Below are 16,120 nucleotides of genomic sequence, written 5' to 3' on the forward strand. Positions count from 1 at the left end.
ATGGCCATTCCTACCAGAATCCGAGTCCAGTATCCCATCTGGACAGAACCATCAGCATCTTCTCGTGACCTCGTATCCACACTCCGCATATTTCGAGGCTATTAAGCCGTAGTCCTCCAGAGCATCTTATCAACCACTTCACGCAGACCAACGACATCCTCGACTGCCACTCATTCAATGCTCACTTATTCTTCCCCCCATTCAACTGCGCAATCTTCTTCTGCACCTCCGCCTCCACCCTCCGCTGCAACTCCGGCCGGTATCCAAACATAAACAAATACTCCAAAAACACAAACAGCGGCGCCAAAAACAGCGCCTGAAACAGATTATCCAACAATGCCGGCGATCGTCCCTCGTAGGCTCCATGGCCAACAAATTGGGCAATCCATGCGACAATGAAGATTCCCGAGGACCAAGAAGTGGCAGTCGCGCCGTAGGTCATGGTTAGGTAGTTCATGTAGGCGGCGGCACCTAACAGAGTAGGAACGCATACGAGACCGACGACAGGTTCGAGGAGGACGTAGCCTAGGGCGTAGATGAGGGACTGGATTGTGCCGGCGTTGAGGGGAAGGTATTTGTATTGGAGAAATTCCGGTAGGGGTATGAGTGTCGGTGTGTTTGAAAGCTGTGATGCGTGAGTATGCAAATCCGCTTGAGATACAAGATGGAAGGAGCTTACTATTTGGATACTAGTGATGAGGATGATGGGAACGAAAATCATGTGTATACGGATGTTAACCTGTAGGACGTTTGTGAGACGACTGCGCACAATGACAACACGTTGAAAACCATACCGGATTGTGGTGGTAAGCGCCATACTAATGGAGAGTCAGCAGCGATCCTTTGATATCAACGTATTTCGTATTTGTAGGGAGACTCACAAAGACGAGCTGTTTCTCGAGGTCCAAAGCCATCATTATGGAACGTTTTGCACGTGGAGCTGCAATCCCCAACGACCGACAATAGGTGATAGATTGTGCTTCAGAGAACGGTGATTTGATCTTAAAATATCAATCAGTTAAAATAGTAATATAGCTCTCAACGTTTCCGTTGGATCTCGCGACGCTGCAGATCGTTGCGTGGTTGTCGAGACGTTGCTGTCTGGCCGGTTGGGTGTCGTTGCATGATACTGCTACGTAATGGACAACTTAACGAGTCCGCTGTACACAGTATGCCGAGGTGATTTCCACCAAACAAATGTTATCCTATCCCCCGCACTCGATTTATGCTAGAATATGGGGTTATATGACACGGATAACCAGCCAGGCATTAAGCCAGAGCCGATTGATATGATCAATTGATTGATTTAGTTTGAGCCTGTCACATGGAGCATATTTTATGCTGGTATCGCAATCTATCTTTTGTGACATTTCGAACATGATAGATATCCATATCGATCTTCCCGTCGTCGTCCACAATGCAGATCTATGTAATGCGAGATTTACCTGACTATGACTAAATTACATACGTTTAGCTATTCAGCGCGATCCAAAATAATTGTAGTTCATAGAGTCGTGGCAGACCATTTGACTTTTGGTGTGGCTAAAGGGCCAGGCAACATAGGTGGGCCGCAGGTCATGTGATCGCATATGGAAAGCAGCTCGGAATCCCGCGTTGGAGGATCGAAAGCTCAATCACTTCACGACAACGACTCAGCAGACGTGACCGGTGACATTCATCGCAGGCGCAGCACAAAGGAGACTTGCCTCTCGATAAGACAGACAGAAAAGTTCCTACGACAAGAATACCTGTGTCTGTCCGTCGTTGTCTCCATGTCTTTAGTCTAAAGAGCTCTTTTCACTCGCATTGCCTTTGGACATGCTGATCTTGGCCGGTTCCTTCTTTTGATTTTGATCAAGAGCTATCGCAAAACGAGTAATCCTTGATTCTCGAATACGCTCATTTCTACCGAGGAAACCTCCTCGAAAGCAGAGAGAATGTTCTTCCTCAAAGAGGAAACCAAGGTCGTCACCCTGCACCCCTCCTTTTTCGGACCCAATGTCAAGGAATACCTCATCAACCGCCTGAACGAAGAAGAAGAGGGACGATGCACGGGTGATCATTTCGTGATTTGTGTTATGGACATGGTGGATATTGGCGACGGGCGAGTGATACCGGGTAGTGGACAGGCAGAATATACCATCAAATACCGCGCGATCATATGGAAGCCTTTCCGAGGGGAGACAGTATGTTTCCTTCTACCTCGTCGTCATCGTTTTATTCTAATTGGTGTAGGTCGATGCTATCGTGACTTCGGTCAAACCTACCGGTATCTTCACACTCGCTGGCCCTCTGTCAGTATTTATCGCGCGAAAAAATATACCTTCAGATATCAAATGGGAGCCTGGCACCGTACCGCCCCAATATACAGATCATGCAGATCAGGTTATTGAGCGCGGGACGAGTCTGCGGTTGAAGATACTGGGTGTGAAGCCGGACGTGTCTGCGATTAATGCGATTGGCACGATTAAGGAGGATTATCTTGGGTAAGACATGCGCATGATTGAGATGGATTGTTACTGACAATAATATAACAGCACTCTCTAAGACTTCCCCATTTTATAGAGATTAAATCATCTCCCTCAGCCTTCATCGTCATGCCGATACGTACAGGCGATTGTCCTACGGAGATGGCGCATGCCTACTTCTACGAGTCGAAAAGAATCAACAACTCAGGTAGGGTGTCAAAATACGGCACTTGGAGTAAGCTTCAAAGTACAAGGACGCAACCAGATACTTAAACAAAAGGCGCTAAGGATATCAGATAGGGAACATTCTGTATCTTTACCCAACAAGACAACAAGACACAGCTGGATGAATCAGCGGACTAAGTTGCACTCACGGTGCATCACAGAATTGGCATAGTTACCGTACATGAATACAATACAGTATGAGTCAGTTCACGTGCTCTGACAACTGTTTCGTAGTTACAGTAACATAAGAGAGGCTAGAAGGGAGTGGGCCATGCGCTCCTCTAATAAGAATTCTAGAATGGCGATTAGACCCGGGCAGTTTCAGGACGGAGAATATGCAGCGCAACCATGTGAAGCATTGCAGCCTACATGAATCAGTACAATGATCTGTGGAGTCAATCGATTGAATCAATTGCATTCTGAATAGTGAATACTGACAAAACCAGATTGTGGCCAAACAATATCAGCCATCTTCTTCTAGAAGAATTGTTGTACCAACTACGTGCTATAGTAAGAGTAAGGGTAGTGGCAACCCTACTAGCGCAGTAGACTAAAGATGAAACACTGGTACCCTTGCTTAGTCCCTCCCTGCCATAGATTATCGCAACAACGGCCCCAGGTGTTGGACGTACCGCGACAGTGCTACTGCAGCAGGCAGGTGCTCCGTCCAGTATGCGGAGCGTAAGACTACGGGTAACAAAATAAATAGAGAAACGCGTGGAGAACTGAGTAAGAACTTAGAAGATGTTTCCTGACTCCTGTCGCAAACCAAGGGTTCTAGCGGAGCGCGAACCAAACATTCGAGCAGATTAACCTTTTAAGTATAGATACAAACAATTGTTTTCTTCTGACTCGTCGTCTTCTTCTTCTGTCTCACTCCCTCATTCCTCTGCCATTGTTTACATCTGCAGCCCGCAGCCTCGGCATCCTCCATCTCTCTCTTACATCTCCTCTCTCGCATAACATTCAACTGAACACTTGGAACAGTCGCTCATTGATCTGTTCTCTGTTCCGCTGATTGTTTACCTACCCCGCCTTACTTCTTAGTTGCAAAGCGTCAGGAATCTGTTCCTACGAAGTCGATCGACATGGCGCTCAAAGCAGTCTACGAGCGATTCCTCTCGACGCCAACCTCTAGCGTCCTCAGCCCCGATGTCTCACTCAATTACATCACGACTACAACCTCAATCACGGGCAGCGAACAGGTCATCAAGCATCTGAGCAACCAGGAGAGAGCAGTTAAGAAAAAGGGAGACAAAATCCTCAGCATTGTCGAGACCCCGGATACTGTTGTCCTGGACGTGGAGACTACACTGGAGTTTGTGACTGGGGGCGGGGCTTATCTGTCTTCGTTGGACGATAATTTCCTGGCCGACCGCGTGGTGACTTTTCCGACGGTACGTGTGTTTATACGTGTGCATATGCCATATGACCCTTGCTGATGATTGCAGATTCACATTGTCCGCTTTAATTCGCAAACCCAGATCCAACAGGTTAGAATCTACTGGGATCAGGGCTCGCTCCTGAAACAAGTCGAAGTCATCGGTTCTCGAGGAAAGAACTGGCCTATTCGCGATGCCAAGGACCAGTCGAAACTGATTGTCAACGTAGCAACTGCGCAGGGTATTACCACACCTCCATCCCAAGAGCAGGTCCCCGTTGCAGTTGCAGCAATTGGAAAAGCGCGTGGTTCGTCCAGGCCTCCTTCACGCGCTCCCAGCGATATCTTCCCTGGTAGCGACGACGCTGAGAACGAGTCCACTCCACGGGCACGCGATAGCATCATTTCGCCGCGCGCTGGTTCTACGAAACATTTCCGCCCTGTCCGTGTGTTTGGTGGTGAAGACGACGACGAATACGCCACTACAAGTCCTATCAAGCCCAAGATTGGCTCCAACAAGGGATTCCAGCCCGTGCGCGTATTTGACGTTGAGCAAGATGACACCGAAGCCGCTCAGCAGCCACGAGCCGGATCAACCAAGAACTTCCAGCCCATTCGCGTCTTCGACCTAGGTGAAGATGGTGCCGAGCCCGAAAAGGAGCGTCAATACAAGACCCATCCTCAAAAATTCAACCATTTCGAGATAGGCGCCGAAGCCAATGCTGCCCGCGAAGTCAAGGATACTCCGGCGGTTCGCTCACGACCCATGTCTCAATGGGACTTTGAGGGTTTCTATACACCCGAGAAACCGCGTCAAAAGCTTCGTGCGCAGGACGTCCGTCATTTCGGTTGGAGTGACAATGAAGAAGAGAACATCGAAACGCCTCCAGTCCGTCCACGAGTCGTCCAACCACGCCGTGACGCAGAGACTCATTTTCTTCTCGACGAGACGGACGATGAGAACAACAAGCCTGCACCGCTTCACCCAGGCAAGCGCGTGATTGGGTCATTTGGCAACAAAGGTCAAACTTTGTACGACAACAACGTATACGACGAAGAGCGCAATCCGACCCCCAAGCAACCCCTCGGCACTGTCGTCAACAACATCCATCGTCGGAAGGATTTTGATTCCCACTGGGAGGTTCGTGATCCAACTGCATCGGATATTGCGGCTGCATCTGCAGAGGAGAATATTGGTAGCAGACCCGTGAGCAGCGACCGCGTCAAGGCTGTCAAGATGATGGAATCTTCGTGGGATAACTTTGATGAGAATGATGATGAGGCGAAGAATAAGACCACTACCGCGTTGCCGAAGAGGGCTAGTCGGGCTGTTAACCAGCCTAGTTGGTCTCTTGGAGATGAGTGATGTGTCAGATGAAGGTTTTTTTCCGTTGAAACTGATCTCCAGGTTCATTGATTGAGTCGATTCGATATTAAGATTCTGTCTGTGTATACAATATTTTCACTTTTGTCACTTGTCTTTTTCCTCTACTTGTGGTTTTCTCTTCTCTTTGTTAAAAAAACATCCATGTCAATTAATACCCCGGGTGGATTCTGTTCAAATCGAACCAAATCTAACAACTGTGTTCATGTGTACGAACCTTGGAAGTAGTCGATAGATATTCAAAGTTCAAGTCGTATTCATTTCAGTATTATTCGGTGTTGCCTATATACCCGGACCCGAACGCCAAGTCATATATATATATATATATACATTTATATATCCCTATGATATCCATAATTTTATAATTAACCCAGTCGATATGATGACTACAATAGGTATACTACTTAATTACCAATATTGGGATTACTCATCAATTGTAGGTAGAAAAACTGTCATGCGACAAGAATATAAAAAAGAGCCATGTATGTACAAAATCATTCCCTAAGACCAGCTTGGGCTAAAGCTCGTAGCCGCGATATATCCCCAAGTCCAACGAATCCAAAACGAAACCCAAGAAATCAAGTAATCGGTTGTCGCATCATAAAGATAATTCATAAATCCAAACTAACCTCGCTCATTTATAATTAATAACCCCCTTGAGAACCCAAACATTCCCATTTGACACTTCCGAAGCAGTGCTATCAACCTCAATATGACCAGGTTCAATCTATCACATTATCGTTAGCAACCATGCAACCCAACAATTTCAGGTCCCGAAAGGAGTAAGAAATGAGAAAGACCTACAAAAACAGTACCCCCCTCCTTATGCCAACTAACCTTCCCACCACCAACGGTCTCAACCTCCTCCCCTTCCCTCCACGGACTCACAGGTACCAAATGCGCCTCCACAAACTTCTGCAAATTCCTCTGCGCCCTATCCCTGCCTTCATCCCCTCTATAAGCTTCTGCTGTGCCGAATTTGTCGTAATCTTCCGGATCTTCCCATGGTTTTCTAGGCAAAGCGTTTATGGCTGAGTTCAATGGTGCAAGAACGGTCGTGTTTTGGGCTTTGTCGCTCAAGCGGGTTGTAATAGGATAAAAGTCGCGGGTGAGGGAGGCGAAGACGTTGATTTTGGGTGTTTTGACGAGGAGGTCGGAGACGATTAGATTCGATGTGTCGCCTGTGACGGGAGGCATGGTGATGACGTTTTGAGTTGAAGAGTCGCTATCTGTTGGGGCTGTGTCTCCGTTGTCGTCAATAAAATCGAGAACCTCAATTTTAAAGGGAGGCTGCTGCTGCTGCTGCTCGCTCGATATGTGCCTACCACCGCAAGGCAGAAACTCCCACTCTCGTAATGCCAATACAGCAGTGTCGGCGACAGAGATGACGAGCCAGGCGAGTGTCAAGCTCAGTATTGTAGCGTATATAGCCAGTTGGATATTCTGGACGGAATTCTTCATTGTGTCGAGTTGCTCGACTTCGACTTCGACGAATCTGATTAAGAAGCCGGTTTCGATAAGGTTGGTTGATATGACGCAAATCACTTTGGCGTCGTCTCTGATGTATCACGTGATATCAGCACCCCTCATCTAGATACCATTTTAATACATATAACCATGTAATTATAGCCTCATTCAGGAGAATAGATCATTAATGATAATACTAAATTCAAGATAAGGTGTGTCTTTGATTTGAATCGACCCACGTGACCTTATCGATAACAATTGCGGCACCGGATATCGGCCACAGAAAAAGAGGGACATCTCAACCACTCAACATACAATCTGATAGATCAGTACCAGCAAGATGTCGGCTTTGCAGACATTCATGCTGACGGTGGACCGCGACAAGCAAGCTGCCATCGCAATCGCTGAACAAACCGCTCAAGGTAAGCCAATCACCACTTATGCGTAAGGGGAAAGACTAACAAAAAAGATGTCGAAAACAAGCAAACCACCCTAATCGACGTCGTGCAATCCCTCGGCGAATACATAAACTACGACGACGCCATCATTCGCGGAAAAGCTGTTTCGTATCTGGCGGCTGTTGTCAAGGCGTTCTCGCCGAAGTTTTTGACAAGGCAGCAAGTGCAAGTCTTAACGACGTTCTTTTGTGATCGGATCGAGGATGGAGGGGCTATTACGGGGTTGGATACGTTGCAGAGGTTAGATAGGTTTACGAGGGATTTCGCGCAGGAGGTTGCACGGGCGTAAGCTCCTTTTTGCTTATTGTTGAAGGATGAGGGGTTGACTGACGTGGTTTAGGATATTCGAGCATTACAAGGAGTTGCAAGCACGAGCTCAGTCGCAAAGATATCAGATATATCAATTGGTCAACGGATTGATGGAGAATCACCGAACAGGTGCGTAACATAGTACGGTTTTGTAAAGGTTCATTCTGACGACAGTAGCTCTCCACGATCTGGGCGACGAATCTCTCGTCGGTATTGTGGATTTGATGACCGGCGAGAAAGATCCGCGCAATCTCATGCTTGTCTTTTCTATCCTAAAGGTGCTCATGGTTGAATGGGACATAACGCACCATGTCGAAGTGAGTCGTGCTCCTTCAAACAGACTGATCAAGCTAATGTCGACAGACGCTTTTCGATTCCGTGTATAATTACTTTCCGATTACCTTCAAGCCTCCCCCGAACGATCCATACGGAATCACGGCTCAAGACTTGAAGGACCGTTTGCAGGCTTGTATAGCTTCGAACTCATTGTTTGCGCCTCATGCTTTCCCTTCGTTGATTGATAAGCTTGATTCTACGTCGAATAATGTCAAGGCAAGCCAACCAATTTCTCTTCAAATAGCATGATGCTGATTTTATTAGCGAGACGCGTTGAATGCTTTAGTCGCCTGCATAAAGTCTTACGACACCAACACAGTATCAAGATATTCCATCCAAGTCTGGGACGCCGTCAAATTCGAGATTCTAAACGTACAGGAAGATTTCTTATCTGAGATGTCCCTGAATGTTTTGAAAGTAATTGTCAAACGACTATCCGAACACACCACACAAGTCTCGCAAGAAATGCCACTTGCCCATTTCCTCAAACCAATCATTCAAGAATGCAACGAACAACTCCGCGAGCCTCAAGCCAAACAAGCCAAACCCGCGCGGGAAATCATTCGACATGTATCTTCCGCGTCTATTCCTGCATTTGTTCTCGTCATACAATCCGTTGTTGCACCCCTGTTCACAATCTATCAAGAAGCAGACTCTATTGCCAAGCAAAGAGCGTTTTTAGAGACATATGTCACTTTGCTGGATTCTGCTATCGATCTGTACGGGACGTGGGCCGACAAGGGTTTCACGCAGCAATTTGAGAATCCATTGACTGCATTTCAGGATCAGTTCACCGAGGTGTTTAGTCAAGCATTGATGGGTGCTGCCAAAGAGGAGATCTCTTTCCGGCAAACCGCATTACAAGGTCTGTTGCGCTTGTCGACGCTCCGCAACTTCTTCCAGGACAATGAGATCGGTCTATTCGTGCAGTATCTCGATGAAATCCTCCTCAAAGAGGAAGTTGTCGGCTCTGGCGCTCTGAAAAAGGATGCCGTCTCCGCACTTGCGGAACTCTCGCGATACAAATCGAACATCATCATGGAGATCACATTGCCAGCTTTCATGGCTACACTTCCTGACCAAGATGATGGCTCAGATCTGAAATATATAACCACGCTGGACACATTGGCTCAGATCAGCGGACAACGAAACATTTTCGAGACGTTAGTCAGACGGTTGTTGAATAAACTGGACCTGCTGTTGCAGGGCGATAGTTCTCATCCTCGATATGTCAGGATTATTCTGCTGACAATCATCCACGCCATGGAGAAGAAACGAGATGACACGCAAAGTTTCAGTCTTGACAGCTACTATGACCGTATTGTGGTCGGACTATCGAAAAGGGCAGCATTAGCCTCGACAAAAGACTCTTCGAAAATCCTGCGCGATGTCTCTGTCTTGGACACACTAGGCCGACTCTGCACGCTCATCGTGCGAAACATTTCACGCGAGAATGAAGATCAAGTTGCGCGAAACATTTACACACTTTTTACTGCTGAGACAGACGCCTTCCAACCCGTCCCGTTCTCGCAAACGAGCAATCAAAATCAAAAACGCACAATGATCCTATCAACACATTTGCTCGCTGGTCTACCGAAAGACACCACCAACCTACCCTACAGCACCACCGACCCCGGTGACACCATCACTTTACTCAACGACCTGGTACACCTCGCCGAAACCACTACCTCCTCAGCCGACGAAGCAGCCATCCAACTATCCATCCACCGCCACATCGCCCTTCTCATCAACAAATTCCTCCCGACCTCCTCCCTCCCCCTCGCCACCTCATTTCTCACCCAAACCTTCCCCTCAACCCTCGAGAGTATCAACAACGGCATTCCCCCCAACCGCATAAAAACACTATTCTGGCTCGCAAAGTCCCTCGCCCTCCGCCTCGCGCCATCCACATCCTCAATCCTCTCTCAGCTTTTGTCATTACTCTCCTCCGCCGACCCCAAAACTAGCTCAACCGCCGCCCGCGGCTTCTCCCTCATCTTGAGCGCAGATGACGTCCTGAGCACCACAAACGGCGCAAATATTCGCTTACTATCAAAACAGCGCGTTTTCAGCATCGTCGTGCCCATGATCAGCTCCAATTTCCGCTCCCTCTCCACCACACCGGGGGTAAATGCGCATATAAAACCAGCATACCTAACCGCTCTCTCGGGAATTCTAACGTCTATCCCGCCCTCCCTCGTATTACCGGAATTACCATCTTTACTACCGCTTCTATTACAATCCCTCGATTTGTCAACAGACGCCTCGACGTCGCTGCCTGTGAAACAGGCAACGCTCCACACATTCTCAGTGCTGATCCGCGACAACGGCGGCGCGAGCGTAATCGATGCGACGGGACACATCTCCGAGCTCGTGAAACGTCTCCTCCGTACCGCGTCTCTGGCAATAGCCAAGAAAGAAGGAGTCCCGACGGCAGGAAAAGTAAGAGAGTTGGCGTTGAAATGTTTGTATCTTCTCGCTACATCTTCTTCCCCGGCAGGCTCTACTGCCGGCGTAGAGGATGTGGACGTCGCGCTCGCAGCGGCTATCAATCGGCCGACAGGCTCAAAAACTTCGACTGCGACTGCGGCAGGAGTATCGCCGCTCTTACCGGTTAAGAATATGGTCTTGAGGGAGTTATTGGCGATATTGGATGATCCGAAGAGAGATGTTAGAAAGGCAGCTGTTGATGCGAGGGCTGCGTGGTTGAGGGGTGTTGAAGACGCAAAAGAGGAGGATGAGTAGATTCAATCGACCGATCTTGAAAGGTATATATTAGAGGTGGAAGAAAAGTTTGGGTTATATTATACATAGCATGTTAGAGGAGTGGATAGAAGTGATAGATGGGGAGTGTCATTCTTGTTAATCTAGAGTTGAAGTGAATACAATGTGATCAACACCATTGAAATAGACTGACGAAACAGTTTCAAGATCAAGTAGCCTCAATCCCAGATCTCCTGCAAAATATTTATCAAGGTAATAGCCGTATTCAGGTTAAATTACCACATCGCCAATTCTCATGCGATCCAAAATAACCTTTGCTAGTCGATACATGCCCCCCAATCCCGCATCACCAACAAACTGAGCGACTTCGCTCGATTCATACGCCACGTCCTTCACCTCAATCTCGTCACCAAGAAGATCGACTGCGGTCCACTTCTTTGTCTGCTGCMCAAGTTCCAATTGTTGGTTGGTGGAAAGCAGTTCCTGAATTGCATCACTCACTACTGACACTTCATACCACAGCTTCCTAGCTGCGACGCACTTTTGGCGGTTATTCACAGGGATGCGGCCACGGATCAATCTGGGATGGCCTGGTTTGCGGGCGGTCACAAACTGTCGAATCTCCACCGTCTTGAGCATCAATTTCGAAGACAGTTCCTCGTTCATAGGTCGATGTCTGTGTCGAACTGTACTCTTCATCAAGATCTTTTCCACGTGAAAGATCTTGTTTTTAGGCTCGCTGCAAAAAATAAGGAGATCACTGTCTGGTTGAAAGTAGATGGTCTTGATGAACTCGTCAATTGCCTTCTTCAAGGTCGGGTCTTTGTAGCCGTGCAGATTCATCTCCCCTTTGAAGGTAATGTTCATATCCCACATGCGGTGAGGAAAGTGAATCGTAGAACATCCAAGGACATATGAAGTTTGGTGAAAGCTTGTATGACCATCTTCATCCAAGGAAATGACAAATCTCGAAGAATCCTCTTTCAATTGACAGTGATATTCGAATACAATTTCTTGACCCGCAGGCATCTCGTGGAATATGCGCCGCGGATCCCGCTCGCTCCAGATCATATCTATCATAGCATCAACGTCTGCCCCTGAACCGCTGATCTTGTTCCATGCCCAGTACGGAGTCAAAGAACTGCCTTCCTTGGACTGGAATTTCTCCTTCCATTCATCAATCGTCAGGACAATGTCATCAAATCCTGAACTAGACAACGACGGAGCGACGGTGATTAGTTCAATGTTAGCTTCCAATTCGAGAGTTCCCGGAAATGACCTCGCTGCTTCCAACGTCGGTTGCAGTGCGTTGAAGATCTCGAGAACGTCACGGGAATCTGCTCGCATGACTGGTTTCAGGGTAGCCTTCTGCACTTTGACATCGATTTGAGTTGGGACAGAAGATTCGCTTACACCCAGTCCAAGCTTCTTTTCCTTGACTTTGATAGTACGACGTGAAGCGGCGTTCGGAGAAGGCTGTAGCGATGCTGATTTGCTGCTGTTTGACTTTGGGTCTTCAATAGCTGCAAAAGCATTTGACCAGAACTTTTCCAGCGTGGCTTGCTTGAGAGGAGACTTGCTACCGGGTGACGTCTTCTGAGCCATTGTACTGTGCAAGGTTGGGGTGGGTTTGACTTTGAATTGGACAAAAGGAGATGCAGACACAGACTCATCCGATGTTTTCTCTTCGTCAGCTTTGGCGTGGGTATTCCCTTGATTGATTTTGGATTTCTGCCGGACCCGACGCCTCAAGACTCCTTTCACAGGCTTTTGCTCGGGAGGATACTCTTCTATGGGGACGGACTTCTCGGGGTCGACAGGCTTTGTGCCGGTTTCGGTTGCCTTGCTCACCCATTTTGTGACCCGATCAGCGTTCTCCGAGGCTAGGATAGAGTAGTACTCCTTTGGTCTCAAGGCGAGGACAGGTTCAGCTGGGTCTGGGTTCGGCACCACTTGTTCAGCAGGAGCAGCATTCGATCCACTCGAGCCATCGCTTGATGCCGTCGTCTTGCCGTTGTACATGTCGTAGTTTCCGAACATCTTCAAAGACTGACTTGACAAAAAGCGTGATGGAACGGCGGGGCGTGGATTGGCCGTGGACACTTTCATGTCTTGCAGGCGGACTCCTTGTCTGAAAGGTACCAAGACACCCATGGAAGCCAAGGAAGTCCACTCATCAACGGTCGCAAGGGTCTTCAACGTAGCTGCTGCTGAGTGGTGCCGGAAGGGCGTTATCTGCAGCTTCTCATAGCCGGTTGATGGGAGAAACATATGATGCTGGTGGCTGGTCGGGACAGGGGTCAAGAGGGACTAAAGATAATTAGAATTGACTAGTTGCTGCATAATGAGATGCATACCAAAGCAGTGTGTAAGTGGATCAGTCGATTGATTGTCTGTTCGACAACAGCGGCGTTCTTGCCCAAGACATCAACCTTGTGGCCGAGTTCATCGTAGGTGACTCTTGTTCCTGTCAGATCTGCTATGTGCCTGAGAAAAGGCTCATAGAGTTTTGGTTGATAGGTGCCAGGACATTCCCATAAGCCGGTTGCCGGCGGCTCAGTACTGGGCATGTCATCTACTAACACGTCTCTAGCGTTTTCTGGTCCCTGTATTTGAGCGTCAGTCCATGTTCTTTGAGAAAACAGTACGACGCACCTTTGGATCGCTAGTAGCCATGTTGATCGGGCTGTAGCAACTGAGATGGAGAGCTGAGCTGGTGATCGAAGTGAGGGTAGATAGACCAGGAAATGAGGCGAATATGACAGCAAGCTGCCTGAATCGGTGGGACGAGACGAGGTATAGGAAGATGTAGGAAGCAAGAGAGGTGAGAGGTAGATGAGGTGTAAGAAAGGGATAGATGAGGTGTAGGAAAGGAAAAGAATGGAAAGATCGGAAGGCGCGAGAAGAAAGGAAGGAGCGAAAGATAGATAGAAGGAGTGCTCCCGGGGCAGGAACGAGAATAAAGTCAATGACCACATGGTTCGATAACTAGGCTCCGAAACCGAACTCTGAGACACATCACCAATAAAGAAAGGGGAACCATGAGAGTGGCCGGGAATTGCCATCCATTTCTTTGAGGCGGTTGTGTGTAAGATGGACAATAAGGTGGTGCACGGAGCGTAGTTGAGTGTTTGAGCTGGGCGTAGGTGACGTGCATACAGTGTTTGTAGGTAAACACGTGAGAAGGGATAAAATGACGTATCTTGATTGACAACAATTATAATTGATAGTAGAATTCATACAGTGCAAACAGTCATGATATGTAATAAGACTCTGCAGCGCCCCCGAGAATATGATAAGACGAGGCCCGAGACATGCAATGTAAATGACAACCAAACGCCGTCTCCATGAATATGACAGGGTATCGAGGTGAATATGTATTAGGTGGATATGATGTGAATGTTTGTAGTCGAGCACTGGTGACGAGAAAATTATGTAGCTAATGAGAACCGAAAGTAGTGGCGTAGCAGTCTGATGCAAAGCAAGCTATTCAGCCCACTCGATATCCTTCTTGACATGCATCACCCACTTCATTTTATCCTCGGTCTCCTTGAGCGACGCAACAGCTGCGTCGACATTGGCCTGATTTTGACGGCCCTTGGTCACCAGATCCTCAAACTCGCGATCCCGTGTCGTTTTATAAGTGTCATATACAGTGAAAATCTCCTGTATGCGACGTCTCTCCGTCTCCAGTTCTTGGTTCTGTCGATCTATCAGTGCATCTAAGCGTTCTTGCTCCCTATCCTTGAGCTCCGCCTGATCTCGAAGGGACGCGAGTTCGTCTCGTATTCCTTTGAATTTCCTCTGCATATCGGACTTTTCCCGCAGTGACGCCTTGGACAATGCATCGTACTGGGACGTGCTATAATTCGACGTCTCTTGTAGCTCAGCACATTTACGATGAAACTCATCCTGCCCTTCGGACATGAGTTGATTGACCTTGGCCGTCTCTGCCTCTGCTCTGAGCCTTCTCGCTTTCTCGTTTTGGACTTCTGCTTTCAAGTCTTCAATCTTTCGGTCTTTTCGTGCAATAGAAGCAAGATTCGTTTCGTTGGACTGTTCGGAATTTCGTAAGCGCTCGCTGATATTGATAATTTGCTCTTTTAGTGTTTCGTTGATGTGTTGTGCCTCTTCTGCTCGCGATCGGTAGAGACTGAGCTCTCTCGTCAAGCGAGCAATCTCTTCTTGTAAATTGTGAATCACCCTGCCCGACTTTCCGGTACTCGCATGACCGACCGCTGACGTCCATTCCGAGGAGAGATCATTATTCGAACTTTTCGACGAGATTCCCTTCGCTCCGTTGGCGCCGTTGACACCATTGACACCGTTGACACCGTCTGCATCGTCAGCGAAATCCTTCTGCGATCTGGCACAAGACATACCCTCAGGTGGAGAAGCTGGATTCGAAACAACCCTCCGATCTGCCGTCAGCGAGTCAAACAATCCCCCCGTCTGATTCATTTCCAGCCTCGTCTCGACACGCGGTAAATTCAACTGCGGCGCATCTGTATCGTAAGAAGAAGAATTATCGTCAGTCGAAGTTGGCTCTTTTCGCTGTTTGATGGTCAAGGCTTTTTTCATTCGCTTGAGAGGACTCAAGCGAGGTGGTGTTGCGTCCATCTATATGTGCTGATGAAACAGGTTGCCACAAAGGATGGGAAGTCTGGGGAGGCATTGTGCTTTGTCTTGTGGAAGAGATTAAAAAGAAGAAAGAGTGAGCGTGGAAAGTCTGAAAGTGAGCTCAACCATGGGTTAAGCGGGCCTTTTGCCTTTGACTTCACGCAACATGCAGGGGACTGTGAGAGGTTTAAGGTATGGCGGCTAGCTGTATGCTATACGCTGAGAAACAGGAAAGGCTTACCACTGTCTAAAGCCCAGGGTCGAATGCCAAGAGCATCTGCAGGAGATTTCTTCCTTAATGTATGTCTCTTCATTAATTCCGACTCAGTATACTGTGCTTAATTGTTGGACCGGGGTGACGGGTGATGTTGTGGAAGCTCCGGAGAATAAATGGCCTCCGGAATCAGTCACAATGTGTGATATAAGATGCAAAAAAAGTGTACAACATCCACAGACATGCCCTGACAGACCTGAATAAATTTTGTTCATAGGCAGAGCAGAGAAAGCAAGCGGTCTTTGAATCCGGCGTGTATTGACGAAGCAGTTTCAGCGACATCTCAAAAAAAGTAGACCAGGAGGAAGGCATGATGTCAGCTACTGGCGAATCAGAGCGCCGATACAGATCCATTTGTCTTTTCTAGCCAATAGAAAGTGGTATGTTCAGGGGCTGCGACTGATGATTGGCTGGAATCCAGACTATTAATCGGTAGCCGCGGGCACTAGTCGCAGCTCCCACGACTTCCGATCA

General features: G+C 47.9%; 7 protein-coding genes across 7 annotated transcripts; 3 read left to right on the forward strand and 4 right to left on the reverse strand.

Moving 5' to 3' along the window:
- Positions 1 to 181: 181 nt before the first annotated feature.
- Positions 182 to 917, reverse strand: BHQ10_003330 (uncharacterized protein; the record flags this gene model as incomplete). Its single annotated transcript, XM_040875575.1, has 4 exons — positions 182 to 625; positions 680 to 739; positions 795 to 818; positions 882 to 917. 4 exons carry the CDS (start codon positions 915 to 917, stop codon positions 182 to 184), a joined length of 564 nt encoding a protein of 187 aa, XP_040731834.1.
- Positions 918 to 1,937: 1,020 nt separating this feature from the next.
- Positions 1,938 to 2,490, forward strand: BHQ10_003331 (uncharacterized protein; the record flags this gene model as incomplete). Its single annotated transcript, XM_040875576.1, has 2 exons — positions 1,938 to 2,186; positions 2,236 to 2,490. The coding sequence occupies 2 exons, from the start codon at positions 1,938 to 1,940 to the stop codon at positions 2,488 to 2,490; spliced, it is 504 nt and encodes a 167-aa protein (XP_040731835.1).
- Positions 2,491 to 3,781: 1,291 nt separating this feature from the next.
- On the forward strand, positions 3,782 to 5,440 carry BHQ10_003332 (uncharacterized protein; the record flags this gene model as incomplete). The annotated part of the gene is made up of 2 exons (XM_040875577.1): positions 3,782 to 4,090; positions 4,145 to 5,440. 2 exons carry the CDS (start codon positions 3,782 to 3,784, stop codon positions 5,438 to 5,440), a joined length of 1,605 nt encoding a protein of 534 aa, XP_040731836.1.
- A 652-nt stretch (positions 5,441 to 6,092) lies between these two features.
- Positions 6,093 to 6,919, reverse strand: BHQ10_003333 (uncharacterized protein; the record flags this gene model as incomplete). The annotated part of the gene is made up of 2 exons (XM_040875578.1): positions 6,093 to 6,185; positions 6,296 to 6,919. The coding sequence occupies 2 exons, from the start codon at positions 6,917 to 6,919 to the stop codon at positions 6,093 to 6,095; spliced, it is 717 nt and encodes a 238-aa protein (XP_040731837.1).
- Positions 6,920 to 7,265: 346 nt separating this feature from the next.
- Positions 7,266 to 10,773, forward strand: BHQ10_003334 (uncharacterized protein; the record flags this gene model as incomplete). The annotated part of the gene is made up of 6 exons (XM_040875579.1): positions 7,266 to 7,347; positions 7,395 to 7,668; positions 7,724 to 7,821; positions 7,870 to 8,009; positions 8,056 to 8,161; positions 8,348 to 10,773. 6 exons carry the CDS (start codon positions 7,266 to 7,268, stop codon positions 10,771 to 10,773), a joined length of 3,126 nt encoding a protein of 1,041 aa, XP_040731838.1.
- A 249-nt stretch (positions 10,774 to 11,022) lies between these two features.
- On the reverse strand, positions 11,023 to 13,428 carry BHQ10_003335 (uncharacterized protein; the record flags this gene model as incomplete). Its single annotated transcript, XM_040875580.1, has 3 exons — positions 11,023 to 13,062; positions 13,110 to 13,358; positions 13,408 to 13,428. The coding sequence occupies 3 exons, from the start codon at positions 13,426 to 13,428 to the stop codon at positions 11,023 to 11,025; spliced, it is 2,310 nt and encodes a 769-aa protein (XP_040731839.1).
- Positions 13,429 to 14,238: 810 nt separating this feature from the next.
- Positions 14,239 to 15,372, reverse strand: BHQ10_003336 (uncharacterized protein; the record flags this gene model as incomplete). The annotated part of the gene is made up of 1 exon (XM_040875581.1): positions 14,239 to 15,372. One exon carries the CDS (start codon positions 15,370 to 15,372, stop codon positions 14,239 to 14,241), a length of 1,134 nt encoding a protein of 377 aa, XP_040731840.1.
- Between the last annotated feature and the right edge of the window lie 748 nt (positions 15,373 to 16,120).

Source organism: Talaromyces amestolkiae, assembly GCF_001896365.1.
Source record: "Talaromyces amestolkiae strain CIB chromosome Unknown scaffold5.1, whole genome shotgun sequence".
In the NCBI taxonomy this organism is placed as follows: domain Eukaryota; kingdom Fungi; phylum Ascomycota; class Eurotiomycetes; order Eurotiales; family Trichocomaceae; genus Talaromyces; species Talaromyces amestolkiae.